General features: G+C 31.8%; 2 protein-coding genes across 5 annotated transcripts in view; one reads left to right on the forward strand and one right to left on the reverse strand.

Annotated features, from left to right (window-relative positions):
* The window catches only part of LOC118198240 (proton-coupled folate transporter-like), a 28,804-nt gene extending 14,733 nt beyond the window's left edge, over positions 1 to 14,071 (forward strand). The window contains exon 4 of one of the 2 annotated variants that reach the window (XM_035369869.2): positions 13,714 to 13,856. In XM_035369869.2, coding sequence (XP_035225760.1) covers positions 13,714 to 13,724 — 11 coding nt within the window. In that variant the 3' untranslated portion in view covers positions 13,725 to 13,856. Of the gene's footprint in view, positions 1 to 13,713 lie in introns of both variants that reach the window. The other variant, XM_035369868.2, reaches the window with a different exon arrangement.
* Positions 14,072 to 14,912: 841 nt separating this feature from the next.
* LOC146997602 (lysosomal proton-coupled steroid conjugate and bile acid symporter SLC46A3-like) overlaps positions 14,913 to 21,004 on the reverse strand; it is a 47,355-nt gene continuing 41,263 nt past the window's right edge. For all 3 annotated transcript variants that reach the window (XM_085815174.1, XM_085815173.1, XM_085815172.1), the window contains one exon: positions 14,913 to 20,069. In XM_085815174.1, coding sequence (XP_085671300.1) covers positions 19,946 to 20,069 — 124 coding nt within the window. In that variant the 3' untranslated portion in view covers positions 14,913 to 19,945. The remainder of the gene's footprint in view (positions 20,070 to 21,004) is intronic.

Genomic DNA, 21,004 nt, shown 5'->3' on the forward strand with positions numbered 1-21,004 from the left:
CTAATGAGTATACACCCTGTTTCATCTTTTCAATCTTTAATCCACATAATCATTATTTTGATACAATTACAGTGCTAATTACAGTGCTTTTGTTAGAATCGCTATCAGCGGCGTAATTAGAGCTCTTGGGCCTCTAGGCAGAAAACATCTGTGGGATCTCCAAGAAACAAGTGAAAAGAAATCTATGATTTTTCAGTGCTGATGATTTTTGTTGGGATTAGGTTAATTATTGAGAAATATAAGAATGTGTTAATAAGGTATCAAGCTTGAAGGCACGGAATAAAAGTTATGCTTAGGAAAAATTGTAAAATGTCCAACCTTATTCGTTTTCATCCTCCCCACTGGATTTTTAGGTCAACAAAATTTAAGAAAGGAGTAAACTGGGAACTTCATCCTGTTGGTACCTCCCTCAGTTTGTCTTATCAAACTTTGCCTTTTAGTAATAAGAGTTTTAGGAGATTTTCCTTTCGTTGGCACATGCGTTGACAATAAAGAAAGATATCTGTATAGAAAATAAACAAATATGCCTTGTTAAATATAGAATTCAGAGAAAACGTATAGAAGCAGACATGTGAGCACTAGATTGGCGAAGATTTTATATACAATTTCATTTTGAATTTTATACGAAATCTGAGTAAATCTAAAATTTCCTTATTATAATGATTACTGTTTTCAGGAAACGACTAAATAATTGGTTAAGTTACAGACTGGCAAATAAACAGTGCAACAGTTCAGGAAAAAAGTTATGCTATTAGTAATTCTATGCAGAAAGAAATTACGCTGTTAGTAATTCCATGCAGAAAGAAATTGTGTCTTTAGTAAACCATAATTTACAGCTTAAAAATATGAATTATACAAAATTTTTGAAGGACTAATTTGAACCCTTTTTGTAATATAAATAATATACTACCTTTCATAAAGTATATATTTTTATCCGAAATTTCATGAATAAAATTGTTTGAATGGATACTTTTTATAAAAGGTCCTATCCTTTACTTTTTTTCTTCTTTCGATCATTTCTAAGTTGTTGATAATTAAAGTAATATTCTAGCTCATGAATGTAATTAATAAAACTGATGGTCAAAGGTCTCTTCTACACATAAAAAATTCTGATTTGTTAAAATTTGCATCTTGCTAATTTCATTCTTACAATATTATTTATGAATTCCTGGACATCATTTTCTCAGTAATTATAACTTCACGAAAATGATAAGATTGAGTAAAATGAAATGCATAACGGACTAAAACTTTTATGTATTTCTTGTTCAATTCATCTAATCTGCAGGCTATTAATTACAAGCAACCAATCTCTGAATAAATAAAATTGTTGCAAATTTCCTGCCACATCCTGGGTTCGCTTTCTGGGAGCAAAATACATCGATAGTTATTCTCGTTGAATTCGAATGTATCGATGGTTATTGGTATGGTCAAAAACGCTTTCTCATATTTTTATTATAAATGATTAAAGCTTTGGAAGAACACTGAATATAAAATTTTTATTTGTAGAGATTTTAATATGTTAGGAATGATATTTCTTAGATGCTAGGAATTTCGATATTTGGAAACTGAAACAATCCGCACGGCTCTCGCCGGGATTCGAGCTCTGGACCTACCGAATATGCGACGAACGTGCTTCCAGTTACACCACGAAGGCATGCGGAAAGGAGAAAGAAAATACCTTATAAATTCCTTGTAGAGATTCGTCATAGTATTTGAAAAAAAAAGTAAAAATTTGATTTAATTTGCTTACTGTACAATGAATGATGCTCGAAAAAATTCTGCAAGTCATTTCCTTAAGGATTGACTCTAACCCGATGAATCTACTTCTTGTTATACTGAAAAAAACATATGAATATATTTTTCTCGGAGTTTAACAGCCCCAAACACTTTTCCATTTTGTAATGGATCCTTCATCAGATGCAGTGCTACTCTCATGGCTCTTATTTAAAACAGGATTGCTTCCATTTACATCAATGCTCAGGCTTCCAGTTATATACTGTTGCATTCTACGAATTCGTGTATTTGGAGTGATTGATAACAACACTTGTTGAAGAATCGAAACACAATTTCAATATTATACAGGACAGTTCCAAAGACGCGTTACAGTCGTCCAAAAGCTACGACAAACGCGCTGAAACAATCAGCAAGGTAGCCTTCAGACTATCAGGCTATAACGGTGAAGACAGCTTCACGGCAAAGCACTAATGTACAGCTCCTGACTCAGTCTATAGCTCTCGCTGAACTCAAGACGCTACTAAAGAACTCAACATACTCTAAATACTCCTACTCCGCGTACATGTTCACGCTGAGTTTATGATGTATTGTCAATTTTCTTGCCAAATGTCGCCAAATGGGAGATTTTGCTCCAAATCTGGCAAATCTTGCCTTTTCTTGCTACCTTTTGGCAGCCCTAAAACCGCTTTGCGGTGAAGCTATCTTACCGCAGCTGGGCGTTTCGCAACAGTATATATGTATATATATGTTTAAAATCCCTACTTGCTTTCTGAAACGCATTTAGGCTTCAGACATTGCATAGACAACAAATTCTCCTGTTCTTCTCTCCTCGGGATAATTCTTACATTGGAAATATCTTATCAGACAATAACAATGTATTATTTCTGAAAATTTCTGTAAAGAATGAATAATTTTCAGAATTGGATTTAAGATTTCAAATTTATTACGAAACATAAGTGTAAGTACGAAAAGAACTTTGAACATATTATAGTGAATTTGTATTAAATATACATTATTTGGCACATGAATAGTATACAAATTTATTTTGTGTTATTTATCATTTTTCAATAAAAGCCAGTCATGTAAAAAATACATATACATAAAGATAGGAATAATCTTTTGAAACATGCTGCGACATGTTTTTATAAATTGTTATGACTGTGGGAAAGTTTTTAAAAATTTTACAGTGCGTAATATTACTTAAAAACTACTTAAGCAGAACGTGAAGTTAGAAAATAGTTAAGCTACTTGACGTTTACTAAACAAGAACTTCTCAGAACTACCAGCAAAAGTACTCAAAGAGATTATTTAAAATAGAGAATATTTGGCTGTTCCGACATAGTTTTAATTTAAATCAGCATCTGGTTAGAGGCTGAATTTTACTTGAGAAAAGTCCCAAGAAAGTTTAGAAACCTGTCAGGAAAACTTTAGAGAAAAATAATTTAGACACAAAATGAAGAAAAGAGAAAGTTTTCATTTTTTAATAATAAAATTTACATTTTTCTTTAAGAATACTTGTCATTACAACTTTTCATTAATTCAAAAATACTAGACTTTAGTTTCAGCTGCCTTAACTAAAGGAACTATAACAACTTCTTCTAGACTGTATTATTTAAGAAAAGCTTCTAAAGCTGTTAAAATATCGCGTGCACATGAATTATTCGATTTGAAAAAAGCCTTGTTAGGTCTTTTCAGGAAAATAGAAATTATAGAAATAGTAGAACTATTAGGATTTTTTTTAAACAAGAAACACGAAATTTCAGCAATGTCCTTTCCGGGATTCTAGCCTTGCATCTCCTGATTGCTAGCTGGATTTGCTATCTAATATACCAAGGAGGTATGCAATAAAGAAATGACGAAAGAGAAATTTTTTCCACTTAAAGGGCGACCAGAGAAGAAGTTCATTTGTCAAGTACAGGTAGTAACAAATCATCGCCTACTACATTTTAGATCGGGCACCATTTTTAGAGTCTATTATCCTTCTTCCGAAATAGGAAATATCAAAAATCAGGCATGCCTTGGCCGGGGTTCGAACTCTGGATTTCCCACTCTTTGGATTGTTAAATGCATCGAGGAAGGAGAAAATTCTCTACAGAATGCTGTCTTTCGTTTAAAGTTTTTTCTGTGATTTGGAAGATGATACCCAAGTATCTCAATGCTAAGGCAAGCATCCTGTAAAATTTCATTACAACGCCATTCGTTATTATGCCCACTTTTTACAAGTAAAATTTCATTATAATTACCAGTCTGAAAGCTCTACCGAAACTGTACATTAAATCCATTTGAACTCATAGCAACAACACATTATTACGTTCTTTCTCTGTTGAATGTGAAGGATTGTTGTGACGAATGTAACCATCATAAGGAAACAATGTTAAAAATATACTTTCAGCGAATTTTAATTAGCTTATTATATCAAATAAGATTTCAATATCATTGAAAAAAATTACTTCTGTTATTAGTCAAAGAAGTTAAGATACTTTTTGTTAAAAATGTGCATGTATTTAAACAGGTATTGAAGTTATTGTGCATCCCAATAATTTAAAAACTAGTTATACCTATTCTGGTATTTGAAAAAAAAAAAAAAATGTAGAAAACTACGAAAGGAAGAGAGCCAGATAAAAATTATGTTTATGTGCTTTGTACTCCCAAAACTTAGTCTGTCAGAGTATGGATCTCAGCGAGTACCGCAAACGACCTCGGGAGGGTACTAAGGAAACCACTGCGACTTTTGTTTACGGCAAAAACTTTTGCACTTTCAGGGCATGGTAGTTTTGTGCGTATTCGTGGCTAATCAACAGTTCTCATATCTTACGTTTGCTGATATCATTTATGATGAACAGCTAATCTCAACCGCTTCAAAGTATCATAGTAAGTTTTGACCTTGGAGTTAGGGAATATTTTTCACTCATAGTCCCTTTCACATCGAAAAATAAAACATCAACGGTATTTTTGTAAACTCTGCAGTAGGGTTCTCAGCTAGAAGAGAATTTCACTCTTGGGGGGGGGGACTTAAATAGTTTCATGGGGAGCGAGAATTCGCTCAGCTTTTTATTTACATATTTAGTTTTAGTTTATGAACATAAAACCTACTTTTATTCATGTTTTGGTATTTGTCAACATTTTTTGTGCTTTTTCTTGGTGAATTAATCAACCGCACTAAAAGTCGTATAAATAAAAAAAAAAAAAAATAAAAAATAAAAAAAAAAAAAAAAAAAAAAAAATTATATGTATGTTTCGAGTTTTGGAAAGGGGTGATCATATAGCAATGGTGAAATGGACGCACGTGGTTAAAAAGGATGGGGATCACTCCTGCTCTGTAGCTTTTCTAGCCTTAGGAAATTTAGCGTATTGCTTCAATTCAGGGTATTATAAGGGGTTGCCGCTTTTTCGGATGGCCCAAACTGTCCTTTTACTATCGATAGGCAGCTTTTTGCCACCGATAATGAAATGGCCGTTGTTTATCGATTACGAAGGTTTTAATGTTTGGATTCGTGTATAAACTTTGTCAGAAGGAAAATTAATATCGCGAAACCTTGCAATTTAAAGGAATACTTTGCTGACACGAAGTAGAAACTGTTAAAAAAATTTGCTTATTATTATAGAAAATCATAACCATTCGATGATAAGAGTATGTTATATATCATACGAGTTATGAAAGTAAATGTAAAGATAATGTATGTATGTATGTGAAGTAAATAAAATTCTCTAGAACGCAAACACTTTATTTGGTTATCTAGTTGAAAGTTTGGCCATTTTGTTCTTAAGTATTTATCAACATAAATTTTTATTAATTTTATTGCCTAAGATCTAGTTGATGTTTCCAGATCTGGTCCAAGTTAAAAAAAGAAAAAAATGTTTATAGACAATCATATTCATTAATTTTGTTGCATAACGTGTAATAGAACTCTGTTTGATTTTTATTTGGTTTCATTGACAGCTATTGCATGCTTTTTTTTTTTTTTTTTTTTTAAATAGCTGATGCTTTACAAAACCTTCCATACTATATTAAACATTAAACAGGGTATACTATGATAGATTTGAAAATTTTTATTGTTTTTTCAGAAACTCAACAATTGCCTCAATGACTACTGTATTTTTCATCCTGTCTTATTGTATAAATGCAGTCTGTTGATTTGAAATATAATAATTTAACAGTCAGTATGTAAAGAAAATCCATTCTTTAGTTTTATAACGAGCAACGTTTCTCAAAATAATCTTATAATTAAAACAGGTTTTCTGAAGTGTATTTATTTCTTTAGTTATGTATAAGTCAATGCTACTTAGCTTGTATAATATTACATTACTGTCTATTTTGACTGGTACCAGTAGGCTAGCAGATAAGATAGCTGAACATTGGATGTTTGATCCAGGTACAAATACTGGTGAATGGGATAGCTGTTTTTCCTTATGTATTATGTGAATACAAGTCAATTTCTCATAGAAATACCTTCTTAAAGGCATCCTTTACCTAAGGTACATAGCTCTTACTGTAGTTACCTTGTTTTGTGTAACTTAGCATAGCCGTCAAAACCTTAATAATTTTAATACAAAATAACAAAAAAATTTTTTTGCTACCATATTACCATAACAAATTTCACAGGATGCACCAAACTGTGTCAACCATGTGTATGTGCATATAACAATTCTTCAGTTTTTAATAAGCAGCATCACCATTTTTGTACGTTTTTTTTTTTTTTTTTTTTTTTTTGTGTGTGTGTGTGTGTGTGTGTATTTATCGAAGTTACAATGATTTTTATAACTCATTTTTATTTTTATAACAAATCATACTTTTTTAAATGTGAAATTAATTTTAAAATATGCACTTGTGGAATTTGTCTGCAATGGATGAAATAGTGGTGTGAATAAAATTCTGAAAAATAAAGCTGTATCAAATTATAAAGTTACAGAAGAATGGAATTTGCTATGTTAGTTGAATTTAAATTACCCGGAATCTTTCTCCCTTCGCTGTTGCTATACCACCAAAAGAAAGCCAATTATGAACAGCATCCTGCAAATAAAAACTTGCTTGTAACAAGGTTTATTGATTGATTGGTACAGACTTTAATGGCATATTTGTTACCAAATGAATCTAAAGCAAACCAGTATGAAGGGTAGTTTTACAGGTTAACTTGTTTTCAAATTAGCAACTCTGTAAAAGGGATCATCCAGCTGTACTGACACTACATGTTCTTTTTCATAGCTTGTTATTTGGTTGTAACAGGCAGTTAAGATAAAAACACTTGTAACACTGCTTAATTTTTATGTATGTTAGCCCAGTTACATGACTATAACATTTTCCCACTACTTTTTTTACACTGTAATCTTGGTTTAGAAAGTTATTTACCAAGATTTTGGGATGTTGTATAGGAATATCATATGGAACAACTACAGCCAAATGTATTGTTTCAGAAGAGGGTATATACTCTTACTGAATCTTTTCCTGCACTTATTGTTTGATTTGATATTTCCTGTATAGTAGAATGAGCATCATGACAACATAGCGTCCTGTAGCTCTTTCCATATAATTCCATTCAGATATTCACACTTTTATTTTTGTAAGTTAATGCAGAAGACAATACATATTTACATCTATTTCTGATACTTCCAATTTTAAGGAATAATCATGGAGTCTATACTGTTACATAGAAGATGCTAAAAAAATACTTAACAGGGAGTTTAACATTATTCATTCAACAAAGGAGCTGAAGTTTATTGCATTTTTAACAATATGTTAAAACTCATACAAGCATTTATTTCTTTTATTATAGATGTAAATCAATGACCAGTTCCTAAAGTAGTGAAAGATAAAAGTCAAGGAAAAAATTCTCAGTTCATAGTGCCAAAGTATTTTGTTAATATTGATAAAATTCAATTAAAAAAATTATTCATGTTATTATGTAGAATTGATGCTAAAATTCTATATTAGAAACAAGTATCAATTAATTGTGTTAGGTAGAATTAATAAACAGTCGGGCGGAAATTTATTAAATGCATAAAACATAACAAAAGCCAGGGCTGTATTTATTCCTCCATTTAAAAAATTGTGGCTTTTCTATCCAACTGTCTTCAAATCTGTAAATTCAGAAAAAACTCTAAAATTGTAATTTTTTAGAGAGAAGCATTTCCATCCTCAAAAAAATAAATGTTAAAAAAGAATTGAAATATAAAAATTTGTACATTTTATGCAGAAAGTGAAAAGAAAATCATTATTTCATTATAATGTTAATCATAAAAACAGATCTGCTTAATATTTTTTGTAACAAAAACTTAAAGAAATATTTTTATTCTATTGCATGTCCAGTGATATTAAAAATAGTTTTAAATTTTGATTTTAACTTGAAGATGCCCCAGAGGAGTTGCACGATATCTAAAATTTCTCTGAAACTTAGTTTGAAAACCTTCAAACTACTTGAAAACTTCAAATTATGTGAAAAAAAAATGTAGATGTAAACAGCAGTGATTAAACAGTTTTAATGACCAAAATATTTTCATTCCATCAGATTATTTGTTTATTTTGAAGAAGACATTGAAGAGACATTAGGATTTTTTTGGAAGCTGAGAGACGTGAAAAACGAGCAATGCCCTCTCCGCGACTAGAACCATGGACCTCCCGAATATGTGCCGAGGCATGCTACGAAGGCAGGAGAAATACCTTATAAAACAATCCGATAATGAGATAACAAGTAGAAGATAAGAATTTTTTTCTTCTGGAAAATTAAAAAAAAAAAAAAAAAATTCATATTGCATATATACAAGCCTATACCATAAATTATAAGTATATAAAATTCTTGTATTATCTAATGGGGGGGAAGTAATAAATGTAAATATTAATATATAAGAAGTAATAAATGTAAATATTTCAATAAATGAATAGATAAAAAATGGCCTTAAACAACCTCATGTTTAAATTACTTGGAGAAATTAATGCCAACAAAAACATTATTATTGAAACAAATGTAGATAATAAACACAAATTGCCTAATGTATTTAATTTGAATATCTCAATCACAGAATTTTCAAATAGAAAGGTTTCACTGAATAATGACCGGGTAAAAGATAAGTTATTATGATGGAATTAGCCTTTGGGTATCGGAAATGGACATGTAGTTGAAGAACGAAAGCTTGCTTTAAATTACAGAGATTTCTAATACATTAATTTAATATATTTTTAAAAATATTTTAATAATATAATAATTTTCTAATACATTTATTTTATTATCCAAAATTATTTTCTAATTAACAGAAAGGTACGGCGTAAGTTTCAGTGATTAATTATCAGAAAGGCTTCTTCTGAATGGTTTAATAATAATAATACAAGGAAATAAGCTTATTTTACACATGCCTTATGGCATAAGACAAGGAACTTTTGAAATATATTAAAAACTAAAAAGATTTACATATACCATAGAAATGATTTTTAACTCTAAACAAAATTACTGGTTATCGTTTCGGAAACAAAATTCAATACTTGCCCATAGTAAGACCAACTTGTGAAAGATTTTTTGCCAAACTGCAAATCATTGCGTAAGGAAGAAAATTTCCAAAAGCCACTTTGAAATTTTTAATAATATGACTAATAATCATAAGATACTACTTTTTGATCCATAACATGGGATGTTTGAACTAACTAAGAAAAAACTTTAAATTGCATCAGTATTATAACGAGCTAATAAATTTTAAATCACAAAATACAGTGAACCATATGTAAGACAGCCAGACACAGCTGCTATAAAAATATTTCTACGGAAGTGGTTGTCTTAGGGAGGGGATAATTGATGCCAATGTTGTTAAATTACCACTTTTGTCGTCCTGGTACAGTTTTCTGTCTACACATTTTGAATCTGAAATAATGCATTCAGCACGGCATGCACACTGGGTGTAAGGAAAGAGAAGCAACAGAAAGAAACTGGAGAGTATGGTTAAATGATAAAAACCAAATCCTTAATACCACTATTGACAGAAAGAGACTAAAATGCAAATAAGAAGCAAATTTCCTTAAAAGCTAACAATGAAGAAGGATTAAAATTAGAATCAATGGTTAAAACCATGGGATTTTTATTGATATAAAACATCAAATGCCAAATGAAGTGGTGTCTCCCCCCCCCCCCTCCCAGTATAATTTTTCGATGTGGAGAAATGGAAAACATGATTTTTTTTCTTTTTAACTAGCAATCCTAGGCAATGCAGAATTTATTAATTTTTCTTTGAACATAATTTTGTGTTGTTCAGTACAAAATTTAGGTCACGCATCTCTGCTGTTTGGGGGAAACTTAAAAAAGAACTCTGTGAACATAATTAAAAAAAAAAAAAAAAAAAAAAAAAAAAAAAATACGGGTCACTAAAATAAATAAAAATTCAGATTCTTTTCTTGTGTTCTAACATATGTAATTATTACTTCAGTAGATTCTAATATTTATTTTATAATCATGCATTATTACTACTTAGGCAACAATACAGACATATATAAATTTTCACTTTTTTTTACTGTAATTACATGCACAATTGCTGTTTTTTATTAACAAGAGAATTGAACAAAGTATATCAATACTTTTGTATCAGCAATATGAGTAAGTTTCTGTTTATTAAGACTTTTAAAGTTCTCAAGATGAATTAATTCGAATAATGGAAATAATTGACTGTAGCATAGAGATTTATTCATATTGCGTCCACTCTCGTATACAGCAAGAAAAAAAAATTACATATGAAGAGCGGTCCTTATCAATTCCGCAAGATTTTCCATATACAATCTTACCACAATTCCACATAAAACGTAAACAAAGTATCGAAGCTTCGTAATCGATTACAAAGCGCAAAGCTATCAGCTATTCGTCATCGATGGGGAAAGGACAGTCTGGGCCATCCGAAAAAGCGGCGACCATTATAAGGAGGCACAGGACCTTTGGGCTCGTCGAAACGATCATAAAAATACTCAAACTCGAAAACACAAAACTCATATTATATAATTAAAAAGTTATACTTTTTTTTTTTACTTTATACCTTTAATAGATTTGGAAATGAAATAAATAAATGAAATGAACATTGTAAATAAATAAATAATTCGTAAATTAAAAATTTAAAAATGTACATAAGAGACATGTAAATAAAAATTGTCAAATGTTGCACGCATCATAAATTTGAAAATATTGCATATAGAAAACAATTTTTGGTTAAAATATATTCGAAATACATTAACCTCTAATGTAAAACCAAAATATATAAAAAAAACAAATCTTAAATTTGAAAAATTAAGAAAACATTTTTAAAATTTAAAAATATGTAATTTTTATCACTTTTTGAAGGTAAATATATGTATATATATATTGACATATGTAAATTTTTTGGTTTTAGCATGCAGAATAACAACAGTAGCATACACAATTAAATTTTTATAGGCGTAGCATATATGGTTTGATAATAAGACTGCGCGCAAACTTGAAATTATCAATTTGAGAAAATCGAATTTAAAGATACAATATCACTTTTCTCTAATGTCTATTTTTCAAAACACATTTAAAATGCGCCAGAAGCATAAACTACTCCTCCATTTTGTTTATGAAGCTCATCAGCTTCCTTTTTTTCCCTTCTTCTAGTAATTCGAGCCTCTAAAGTATTGCCCTGGGCTCGTTTCTGTGCGAATTTAATACGAATTCTATTTGCTTCTGCCTCAAATGCTACACAGTTAGCTCCAGGTACACATTCTAGTTCTTTCACGACGAACAGCGTTGCCTGTTTTCCATCATTAAAGATGGCTACTGCTAAATTTGCAGAAATTTCTACAATTTTCCTACTATTGTTTGTTGTTTTCGGACAAAACGTCCAGATCCATGAATTTAGTGACTCGTTCACATTTTGCGTTCGACCACCAATGCATCTCTTTAGCAAGTCTGGGTGGGACAAATCTTTAAATACAGGTTTTATAGCATCCATAACTGCTATAGGAACTGAATTTTTGTGTTTAAAGTTTTCATTTGTGCCATTTACAATTGCTCTTTTGTATGCGCACCAAGAATCAACACCGTCGGGGCAAAAGTCATGAGTTATTTCATTATAATTTGAACGCTTATGGTACCAAATAGACCATATCGCTTTTTGCATATCATGGTAATTGTCAGAATGCTTCCTAATGGCATTACCATAATATGATGTAATTTGTTCTATCAGCACATCCGTAAGTCGAACTTTACCGCTAAGAGGTTTCTTGTCATACAGTTTCTTGCCACGGAATTCCTGTTTTAATTTCCTCAAACGGGCACCCATTCGTTTTTGAATGTGGCCTACACATTCTATCTTCGAAATCGGAACATTATACGGGCTATCCTTCGTAAGGGCTAAGAAAGTTTTAGAATCTCCATCACCTATATAATTAACGCAACGAACATTATACTTTTTTTCGGATCGCGAAAACATATTTAACATATCATTCATTTCCATTTGTGCAGATGAACCTAAATGATTCTTACTGCATACTTTGTTGTGCTCCATTTTCCATTTCAAATAGCTTTCCTTTGAGGATATATTTTTTTCCAGTCTCACAACCTTTGCAGTAGGAACTTGAAACATAACGATCAATAACTTTACCCGTTTCGCCACCAATAATGGAAGTTACACCGAAACGTGAAGAATGTCCTCTGGTTTTCCATGTGCCATTTCCGCTGACAGTCAAATCTGAAGAACCAGTCATTTTTATTTCTTCGTCAGCTGCTATCTTCATACTATTTTCCGCAATATTACGTATAGCAGCATGACGTATGACTCGTATGACTTCTGTGTTACAGGTGGTGCTGTAGATCCATAATTCCACAAAATGTTCTGGATTCTGTCAATCCTTTTCCAATATACCTCATTGCTAAAGTAAATCTTCTGTTTAAATCAGAAACATTTTGTTTTTCACCTACAAGCTTGGAATTTCTTATAGATGTTAGTACTCCACAAGAGCAGCATGAAATATTTATTTTTATGGTTAATCCATATACTACTTCAGAAGTAATACTAATTTTATTATGGCAAATATGACAGCATAAGTATTCTTCTAATCCAGAAAATAATAAACTTTTATCAATGATTGCATGCCCTTCAAATTCGCCGTCATCTGATACTACTAAATGATCTAGAAGTTTTTTGCTGATGCAGAGACATTTGCATCTTTATCATTAATTCTTGTGCACTGATTTCCCCAAAAATTATTCCTTTTCTTCGGTCTTTGACTTGAAGCTCTTTTGATATTATTATTCATTTTTAAATTTGAAAACAAATATCTTTACATAAACGTTTACTCAGTAGAACAAACTTGATATGAAAGACCGAAACAGAAACCCTCAAACGACGTTAGATTTAGCAGCGTGGTAATAAGAATTATCATGTAAACAAACTACCAGCAGTGAAGTTGAGTAGTTGTCATCCTTCTTCTCCTACACGCAAAGGAAATTAAAAAAAAAAAAAAAAAAAAAAAAAAAAAAAACCAGTATTAAATATTTCTTTGCATAATAATAAAAATATGAGCTTGTATACAGGGTAACCAAAATGCAAACAACCACCATATTTGTCCCTTTAAACGAGCGTCGCTTATTTACTGTACGATATAAACTTTCATAACTCAAGAAATAATGCGAATTTTACAACGCGGTTTTTTGCATTTTGTTCAGAAATGTTTATGTATTCATAAAATGTAAAAATCTGAAAATCGATTTTTTTGAAGATTTAAAGGTCTTGTGCCCCCTTAATTGTGAATCAAACTTTTGTCCCTTGTGATGAGCAGAAAATATTTCCGGACAAATCACTAGAGTGAGGTGCTAGATTCGCATTCAGTTAAAGAGCTCTGTGGTATTAATGCAAAAATAGAGAAGAGGATTACTTTCTACAGACTAGATTACATTACTGAGTTCCTAAAAATTGTTAAATTTAATTCCGTTTTCATTTTGATGCTTTTACATATTTGTATTTCGATTGCTGAAATTTTGCTATTTTTATATCCCTTAGGTTTCAGATGATGTCTATCAACACAGGACATCTTTTCCAGCTATGCTACAGGAAGGTGAAAATAAAATCTCGTCAGCCATCCTTTAGTGAGTCAGAGGAATCGATGCACTCCGAATCTACCTCAGTCAGATGAAATGTAACAACCTAAGAAGATTGCGTAGAAAGTGGAACGTATTCTCTTTGTTCTGGAGTTGTACTCTAAAACGCAGAGTTAGAAATTTGAATTTTTTCCCCTTGTTTGTTGGACGCCCAGTGTGGAAATTCTAAAAATAATTTTCAAAATTATGTAAAATATGGTTTTTATAAAAATGTGTACAATGTAGGATAATGTGAGCAGATGTATTAAAGTATGATTTGTTATTTATTCCAGAGCAATAACTTTGCAGTTGCGTGGTTTATTAATATTCTGGTACTCGAGTTAGTCTTGCACAGTATCTGTGAATTAATGTCTCATTTTTTTTCATAGAACTTTTGTTGATACTAATTTCTTGTTTATTAGTCTACGGAACATGTTTTATTACCACTGTAAAATAGGATAAATACTAACAGACTAAATGTTAATAAAACAATTAAATTTTAAGGGAAATCACCCAAAAGCTTTTTATTTTAGTAAAGGTTACCTTAATGGATAACTTTTTTAAAGTACTTAATTTCTGCTCTCGTTACATAGCGAAATGCTTCTAATACCCAGTACAGCTAGAGCTTTCTTCGGAAACTGATTTCCGTGACGAACTAATGCGTATGACTCATCCATTCGGCCACTGACAACATTTTGCTTATAGTAAAGATAGACTACTTATTGAATTTTCTGTATAGCTTACGATGCTATGACTTAGAGTATTTTACATAATATCACTAACAGAGGACGCAATTTACGTGAAATATTGAGATAATAACAAAATCTTTCTCTTAATGTATGGCATTTTGTGACATTAGAATTCAAATTGGTATTCTTTGCTTACATTGCATCATTATTATTGTTTTAAATTATGATTTAATTTTATTTGGATTTTTTTAAAATTAGTTTATTTGTAACGGTTTATATACTTTTGTGGAAAAGACTTATGCAACTATTCAGATTTTGGAAGTAATTCCTCAAAAATTCATCTTTAAAACATGAAATTCATATTACAGCGGCACAATGTAGTACTTATAGGGTGATAAAATGTAATTAAAAAAAAAGAATAGGACACATACAGTACGGAACGAATAGAAAAAGGCTTTATTGACAGAATGGGCGTTGGTATAAAAATCTGAGAGAGAACAACTAACCAAAAAGGTATAGTTAGGGAAATGCCCTCTCCTAACTGCAATGGCTGCGTTGCACCGTTTGTCGATACTCAACTCCAGATTATCTAACAGTTTCTGGAGTATATTTCAGTTGTCTGGTGTTCTCCGGAGGATAGGATAAAATCGTACTGCTAGGCGTCTCTTTAAAGTATCTCATAAATGTTCAATGGAATTTAAATTAGGTGTACACGCTAGATAAACTATTATGTGGATCTCTTTACTTTCCAGGAGCTCCTCAACAGCATGAATCCTGTGTGGCCTTGCTTTGTAATTCATAAACAAAGTCGGGACGCATAAAAACAAAGTCGGGAGCAATGACACCCGGGAAAAGAAATTGGTGGGGGATGAAAACTTCATCAGTGAACCTCTGTCGAAAATGTGGAGCTGCGTCCGTTCGTCCATCATAATGCCTTTCCATACAAACACCCCTGTCTCCAAATAACCCGAGCCGAAAATCATTTGCCAGACTGAAACGATTCTCATCGGTAAAGCGGACGTCACTCCATTGATGAGGTGTCCATTTCCCCTGCAGCGCGATAAATCGGTCATCAATCACTGTTGCTTTCCTTGGCCGACCAACACCAATTATTTTGACAGCTGTACTTCTCATTTGGAAGCCTTTCCAGACTCAGGAAATATCACTTTTTCATTTCCAAACTCTTGGGCGACAGACGTCAATCTGCACCCTTTCTCAAGCTTATTAATGTTTCTAGCATGCGCAAAGGCGTCCTGATTTTTTCGGGTAGCCATACTGCACGTACAGTCACACTTAAACTTGCAGAAGAATGCCTGTAAACATGTCTTCCTTTCTCTTTCGTAAATGGCCTTGCACTGCGCGCTCTAACTACTCGCATTTTGCGTGCCCAAACGTATCCTCTGACGTCATGATCTTAATATTCGCATATGCATCATTTTTCTACTGAGTTCGCTTTTCATTGTACTGATCAAAAAAGTCCTTTTCAAAATTTTCATAGTTGTACTTTGAAAAATTCATTTATTGATTATAATTAATTAAATAAATAAATTATTAATTTAAAATATAATAAACTCAATAAAAATAATAAATTTATTAATTTAAAATGTTGGAAAGAAGCATCAGAATGAAACTTTTTCAATTACTTTTAATCCATACCGAGCACCATTCAAAAATCCTAACTTTAGCTATGGTATTAAAATTTCATATACCTTAATAATGCACTAGATATCCTATCAAAGTAAAGGGAAAAAAACTAATGAGTTTTATTTACTGAAATAAAAATAACCTGTCTTTTTTGACTAGTCTAAAAAGACTCTGATCACCTAGTGCAGTGGTCGGCGAAGTGCGGATCCAGAGCCACATGTGGCTCTTTGGCTCCTTAAGTGCGGCTCTGGTACAAATATCCAAGGAAGGCGCAATAATATTTTCATTAAAAAAAAAAAAAAAAAAAAAAACTTGGTAAGAAAAAAATTACATCTTATTTTGATAAATTAAAATTCTTCTATAAATCGAGAACATGTATAATTTTGAGTAAAAAGATAGATAGGTAATTAAAATTTTATATTGTTGTAAAAATATGTAACGAACATTGAGTTTAATTTTATTAGTTTTCGTAAACGTAAACATAAACCATGTACAAGCTACCGGCATGCGCGTGCATGCTTTTTATAAAGTAGTGAAGATACAAATTGGCATCACAGAGCAGCAGTTGCAGTGTGAACAGTTTTGTCTTATTTACCAGCCGTTGTCCTGTCTTATTAAAAAGTTGGTGTATTTTTAATCTAGCTGCACATCTTACAGGTATTTTTATACGATTTTATTACACCTGCTATGCATGTTTGTGGTTCCGGTTCAAAATTTCTAATCGATTTTTCGATAACTTTAGCCAAATGTTGGAAGTTTTGTTCCATTTTTGGTCATATTAAAAGTTTTGTTATTCTGATGATGTAAAAAATTATTTTTTTTCTTTTTAGTGCAGTTACATATATTAATAAAATAGTATTTTTTAAAAAGATTTTTTTAATTTTTATTTTCATCAATTTAATAATCATAATAACTTTTTACTGGTGGCTTTAGAAAAAAATATATTTGGAATATTTTTATAGGCATCCCAATTAATATGGCTACCAAAAAAAAGCAAAGAAAAACGGAAGATGAAAACCGCGAATTTAAAGTTGAGTGAACCGAGAATTTTGCGTTTATTCAAAACTTCAGAAGACTTCCGACATGTCTTATTTGTAAGGAGAAATTCGCGCATAACAAGAAGTCAAATTTAGAGAGACACTTTACAAGAAAGCACGCGTCATTTAACACTAAATATCCTACCGGTGATACAAGGAAGAAAGCAGTTGAGGTGTGTGTGTGTGTGTGCGATTATGGCAAAGCCTCGAGGGCTATTTGCCTAAGGGAGGAATGCCTTCGTGGAGTACTTTCAAAGAGAAACTGGCTCGTATACACGTTACACATGGGGAAAACCACGAAAACGCCCATGCAGCCAGCCCGTTCGCGGGATTCGAACCTCGGACCGAACTACCAGTGTTCAGCGACTATACCTCTCGGCCGCTGGTGGGCCGAAAGCAGTTGAGGAACTTCAGAAGAGTCAAGAGTCGTCAACTTCTGTGTTTAATAACTGGATGCAATCTTCCAGCAATATTAATGTGGCAAGTTTTGTTTGTAGCCAAGAGATTGCTAAGAGAGAAAACCGTACACAGACGGCGAATACATAAAAAATTGTTATATAAATGCATCCGAAGAGCTATTTAGGGATTTTAAGAGCAAAACAGATATTCAGAAAAGAATTGAAGAGTTACGATTGTCAGCCAAAACCATTAAAGATAGAACAATTAGAATGTGTTCGAATATAACCACCCAGCATATCGAAAATCTGAAATCGGTTTCGGCTTTATCAATAGCAGTTGACGAGTCTTGTAACATAAATGATACAGTGCAAATTTCACTTTTTGTAAGATTTATGTCTCATTCATGCCCTAAAGAAGAACTTTTAGGATTATTGCCCCTCAAAGGTCAGACGCGCGGAGAAGATATCGCCAATGCTATAATTGAGTGTATGGATAAACATCATATTCCCCTCGATAAAATTGTGTCGATTTCAATGGGGTCAAAAGTATGACCGGCGTAAGAAAAGGGGTTGTTGCTATTTTGAAAGAAAAAATTAATCACGAGATACTTGTTTACCATTGTATCATTCGCCAAGAAGCGTTTTGTGCGGAAACATTTCCGGAAGAAATTTGTAAAGTTATGGAATTAGTGATTACCAATATCAACTCTATTTTAGCTAAAGCTCTTAATCATCGCCAATTCAAAGAATTTTTATTTGAAATGGAGAGTGAGTACGCTGATATTCTGCTTCACAACAAGGTACGTTGGTTATCAAGAGGGAACGTCTTAAAACGTTTCGCGTCCCTTTTTCCGGAAATTAAAGCATTTCTCCTTGAGAAGGGCGTTTACCATCCAGAACTAACAGACGATCAGTGGATCCAAAACTTTTATTTCATGGTAGACTTTACGTCTCATCTAAATCAGCTTAATCGTAAACTACAAGGGAAAGGAAACTTAATTTTTTCGATGTTAGAAGAAGTAATAACATTCGAAAACAAATTATCTATTTTTGCACAGGATTTTGAAAGGGAAACATTGTTTCACTTTCCGAGCCTGCTGAAGCATCGCCAAGAAAATAATTCCTCTATTGATAAACACCATTTTAAAAAAATAATTTTAAATATGAGGGAAGCATTGCTCAGCAGGTTTCAGGAGTTTAAAAAGAGCAGAACAATTTTAGCATTTGTCAAAAATCCTCTTAATGCTTGATAACCGAGTTGAAATTTTCTCCTTTTGAAATTGACATTGGTAGCTTTGAAATACAATTTCTGGATTTAAAAAACAAGGAGATATGGCGTTCTAAATTCGAATGTCTTTGTGTTGAATTGGAAATACTGGAGAAGAAAAAATGCGATCTTAGTTCACAACACAAGTCGTCTGCTTTGAATGACCTGGAGAAGGAAGACATGATCATTTTCAACGCTTGGAATAGTATTCCTGACTCTTACGATCAGCTGAATGGATTAGATTGGATTATTCAATTACGGCAAAGCACACGAGGGCTATCTGCCTAAAGGGAGGGATGCCTTCGTGGAGGACTTTCTAAGGGAAACTAGCTCGTATACACGTTACACATGGGGAAAACCACGAAAACGCCCATGCAGCCAGCCCGTTCGCGGGATTCGAACCTCGGACCGAACTACCAGTGTTCAGCGTCTTTACCGCTCGTGGGCCTACGATCAGCTGAAAAAGCGCTCGTTTGCTGTTCTTTCCCTTTTCGGTTCTACATATATATGCGAACAATCTTTTTCAAGCATAAACATTACCAAGAGTAAACTGAGAAGTCGTCTTACTGATGAGAACTTGGAATCATGCCTAAAATTAAAAACAACAACATACAAACCTGACTTTCTCAAACTTTCCAAGGAGATGCAAGCACATTGTTCGCATTAATAAATATTTATTAAGTATAATTTAGTTTTATTTAGTGTAATAAAAGTTTACTATACAAGCAGATTTGGCTCCCAATTTTTTTAAAAATTGTTGTATGTTCATATTTGGCTCTTTGGCTAATAAGTTTGCCGACCACTGACCTAGTGTGTTGAATATTAATAAGTGTTCCCAATTGTCTTCAATTTCAAATCTTTCCAGGAGAATTTGAAAGTATATTTCTTGCCAGGTTTATTTGCCTTTTGTCATAACACTTGTCTTATGAATTGGTTCAACACATTCAGCTTCTGTAACAGTTAACAAATCAATTTTTTTGTAAAGGTGTCCAAAATCTCATAAACATGAAAATAAATTTTCAGATCTATTTTTTTCTTGAAAAATATTTTACAAAATTTCATCCTTTAAAAAGTAGAAGAGTACTACCATTTTCGAAGAAGTTTTATCTGAAAATTTCCATTATTTTTTTTGAGAAACAATTAATTTGCCGTCTATGGGTACTGTTGAGGATGCAGAAATGTCTCCAGTTTCAGAATCTTTATGCATTTCCTCGTAATTAACGGCTGGAAGCTGCGCAACCCATCTGCAAAATAAGCATGATGAAATATATTTTAGTTTGAAAATCATTTACACATATCTATTAAAACGTGTTTAATTTTTTCATTAATAATGGAAGCTATGCGTGTCACATAGGCCTACAATTATTCCTGAAAGGATAATCTAACCTTCTTTGTTTGTTTAAAAACGCATTAAGCCTATTAGTTTAAGGGCCCAGTATTCATTTTTAAATTAACTGATTATAAGTGGAATTTCGTGATTTACGAAGTCAAACTGCTTGTATTAACATTCAAAAAGTTTAGCTTTACAGTTTCTAGATGTATTACTCTGAATTTTATTTTAGATTGCTGTGTAAAATGTGGATGTAGTATTTAATCATTTATCAAATTAAAACTTTTAATAATTATCACTCATATATCGTCTGTAAGCACTTTTCAGCATTCTGGACTACTAGTGCATGACTAAATAATAAATTAAAAATATCTTACTTTTTCACCTTGCTTTAAAACATATTGAATACATAATATAAATTAATCATAATAAAAACAAACTATCATTTTATAGGTAATTTTAGTTATATATACAAATTATGTTATACGCTTGATAAATTTTATGCGCGGCAAACGACATTTTTGTTTGTCACAGTTGCTGCTGCCAATCCTCAGAATATATTTATATACATATATAAATGTAAATATATAAAACATAATTATAAACAAAAAGAGAGAAATGCAGATCCAAATCCACAAAGAAATGAAATTAATAACAAAAAATCCAAATTTCCAAATAGTGTAACAAAAACTTGGAGTTTAGAACTAGCCAAGTGTAAAATAATAAATGAGGTGTGGGATCTGGAAGAAATATAAAATTAAAGTAACTTACCCCCAAAGGATGACAATTCAAATAATACAAATCAATTAATATTTATTACACCTTAACATCATTAAATTTTGAATCAGT

This window comes from Stegodyphus dumicola, chromosome 4, assembly GCF_044657685.1.
Source record: "Stegodyphus dumicola isolate Sdum_Otavi_A_Nest chromosome 4, ASM4465768v1".
Classification (NCBI taxonomy): Eukaryota; Metazoa; Arthropoda; class Arachnida; order Araneae; family Eresidae; genus Stegodyphus; species Stegodyphus dumicola.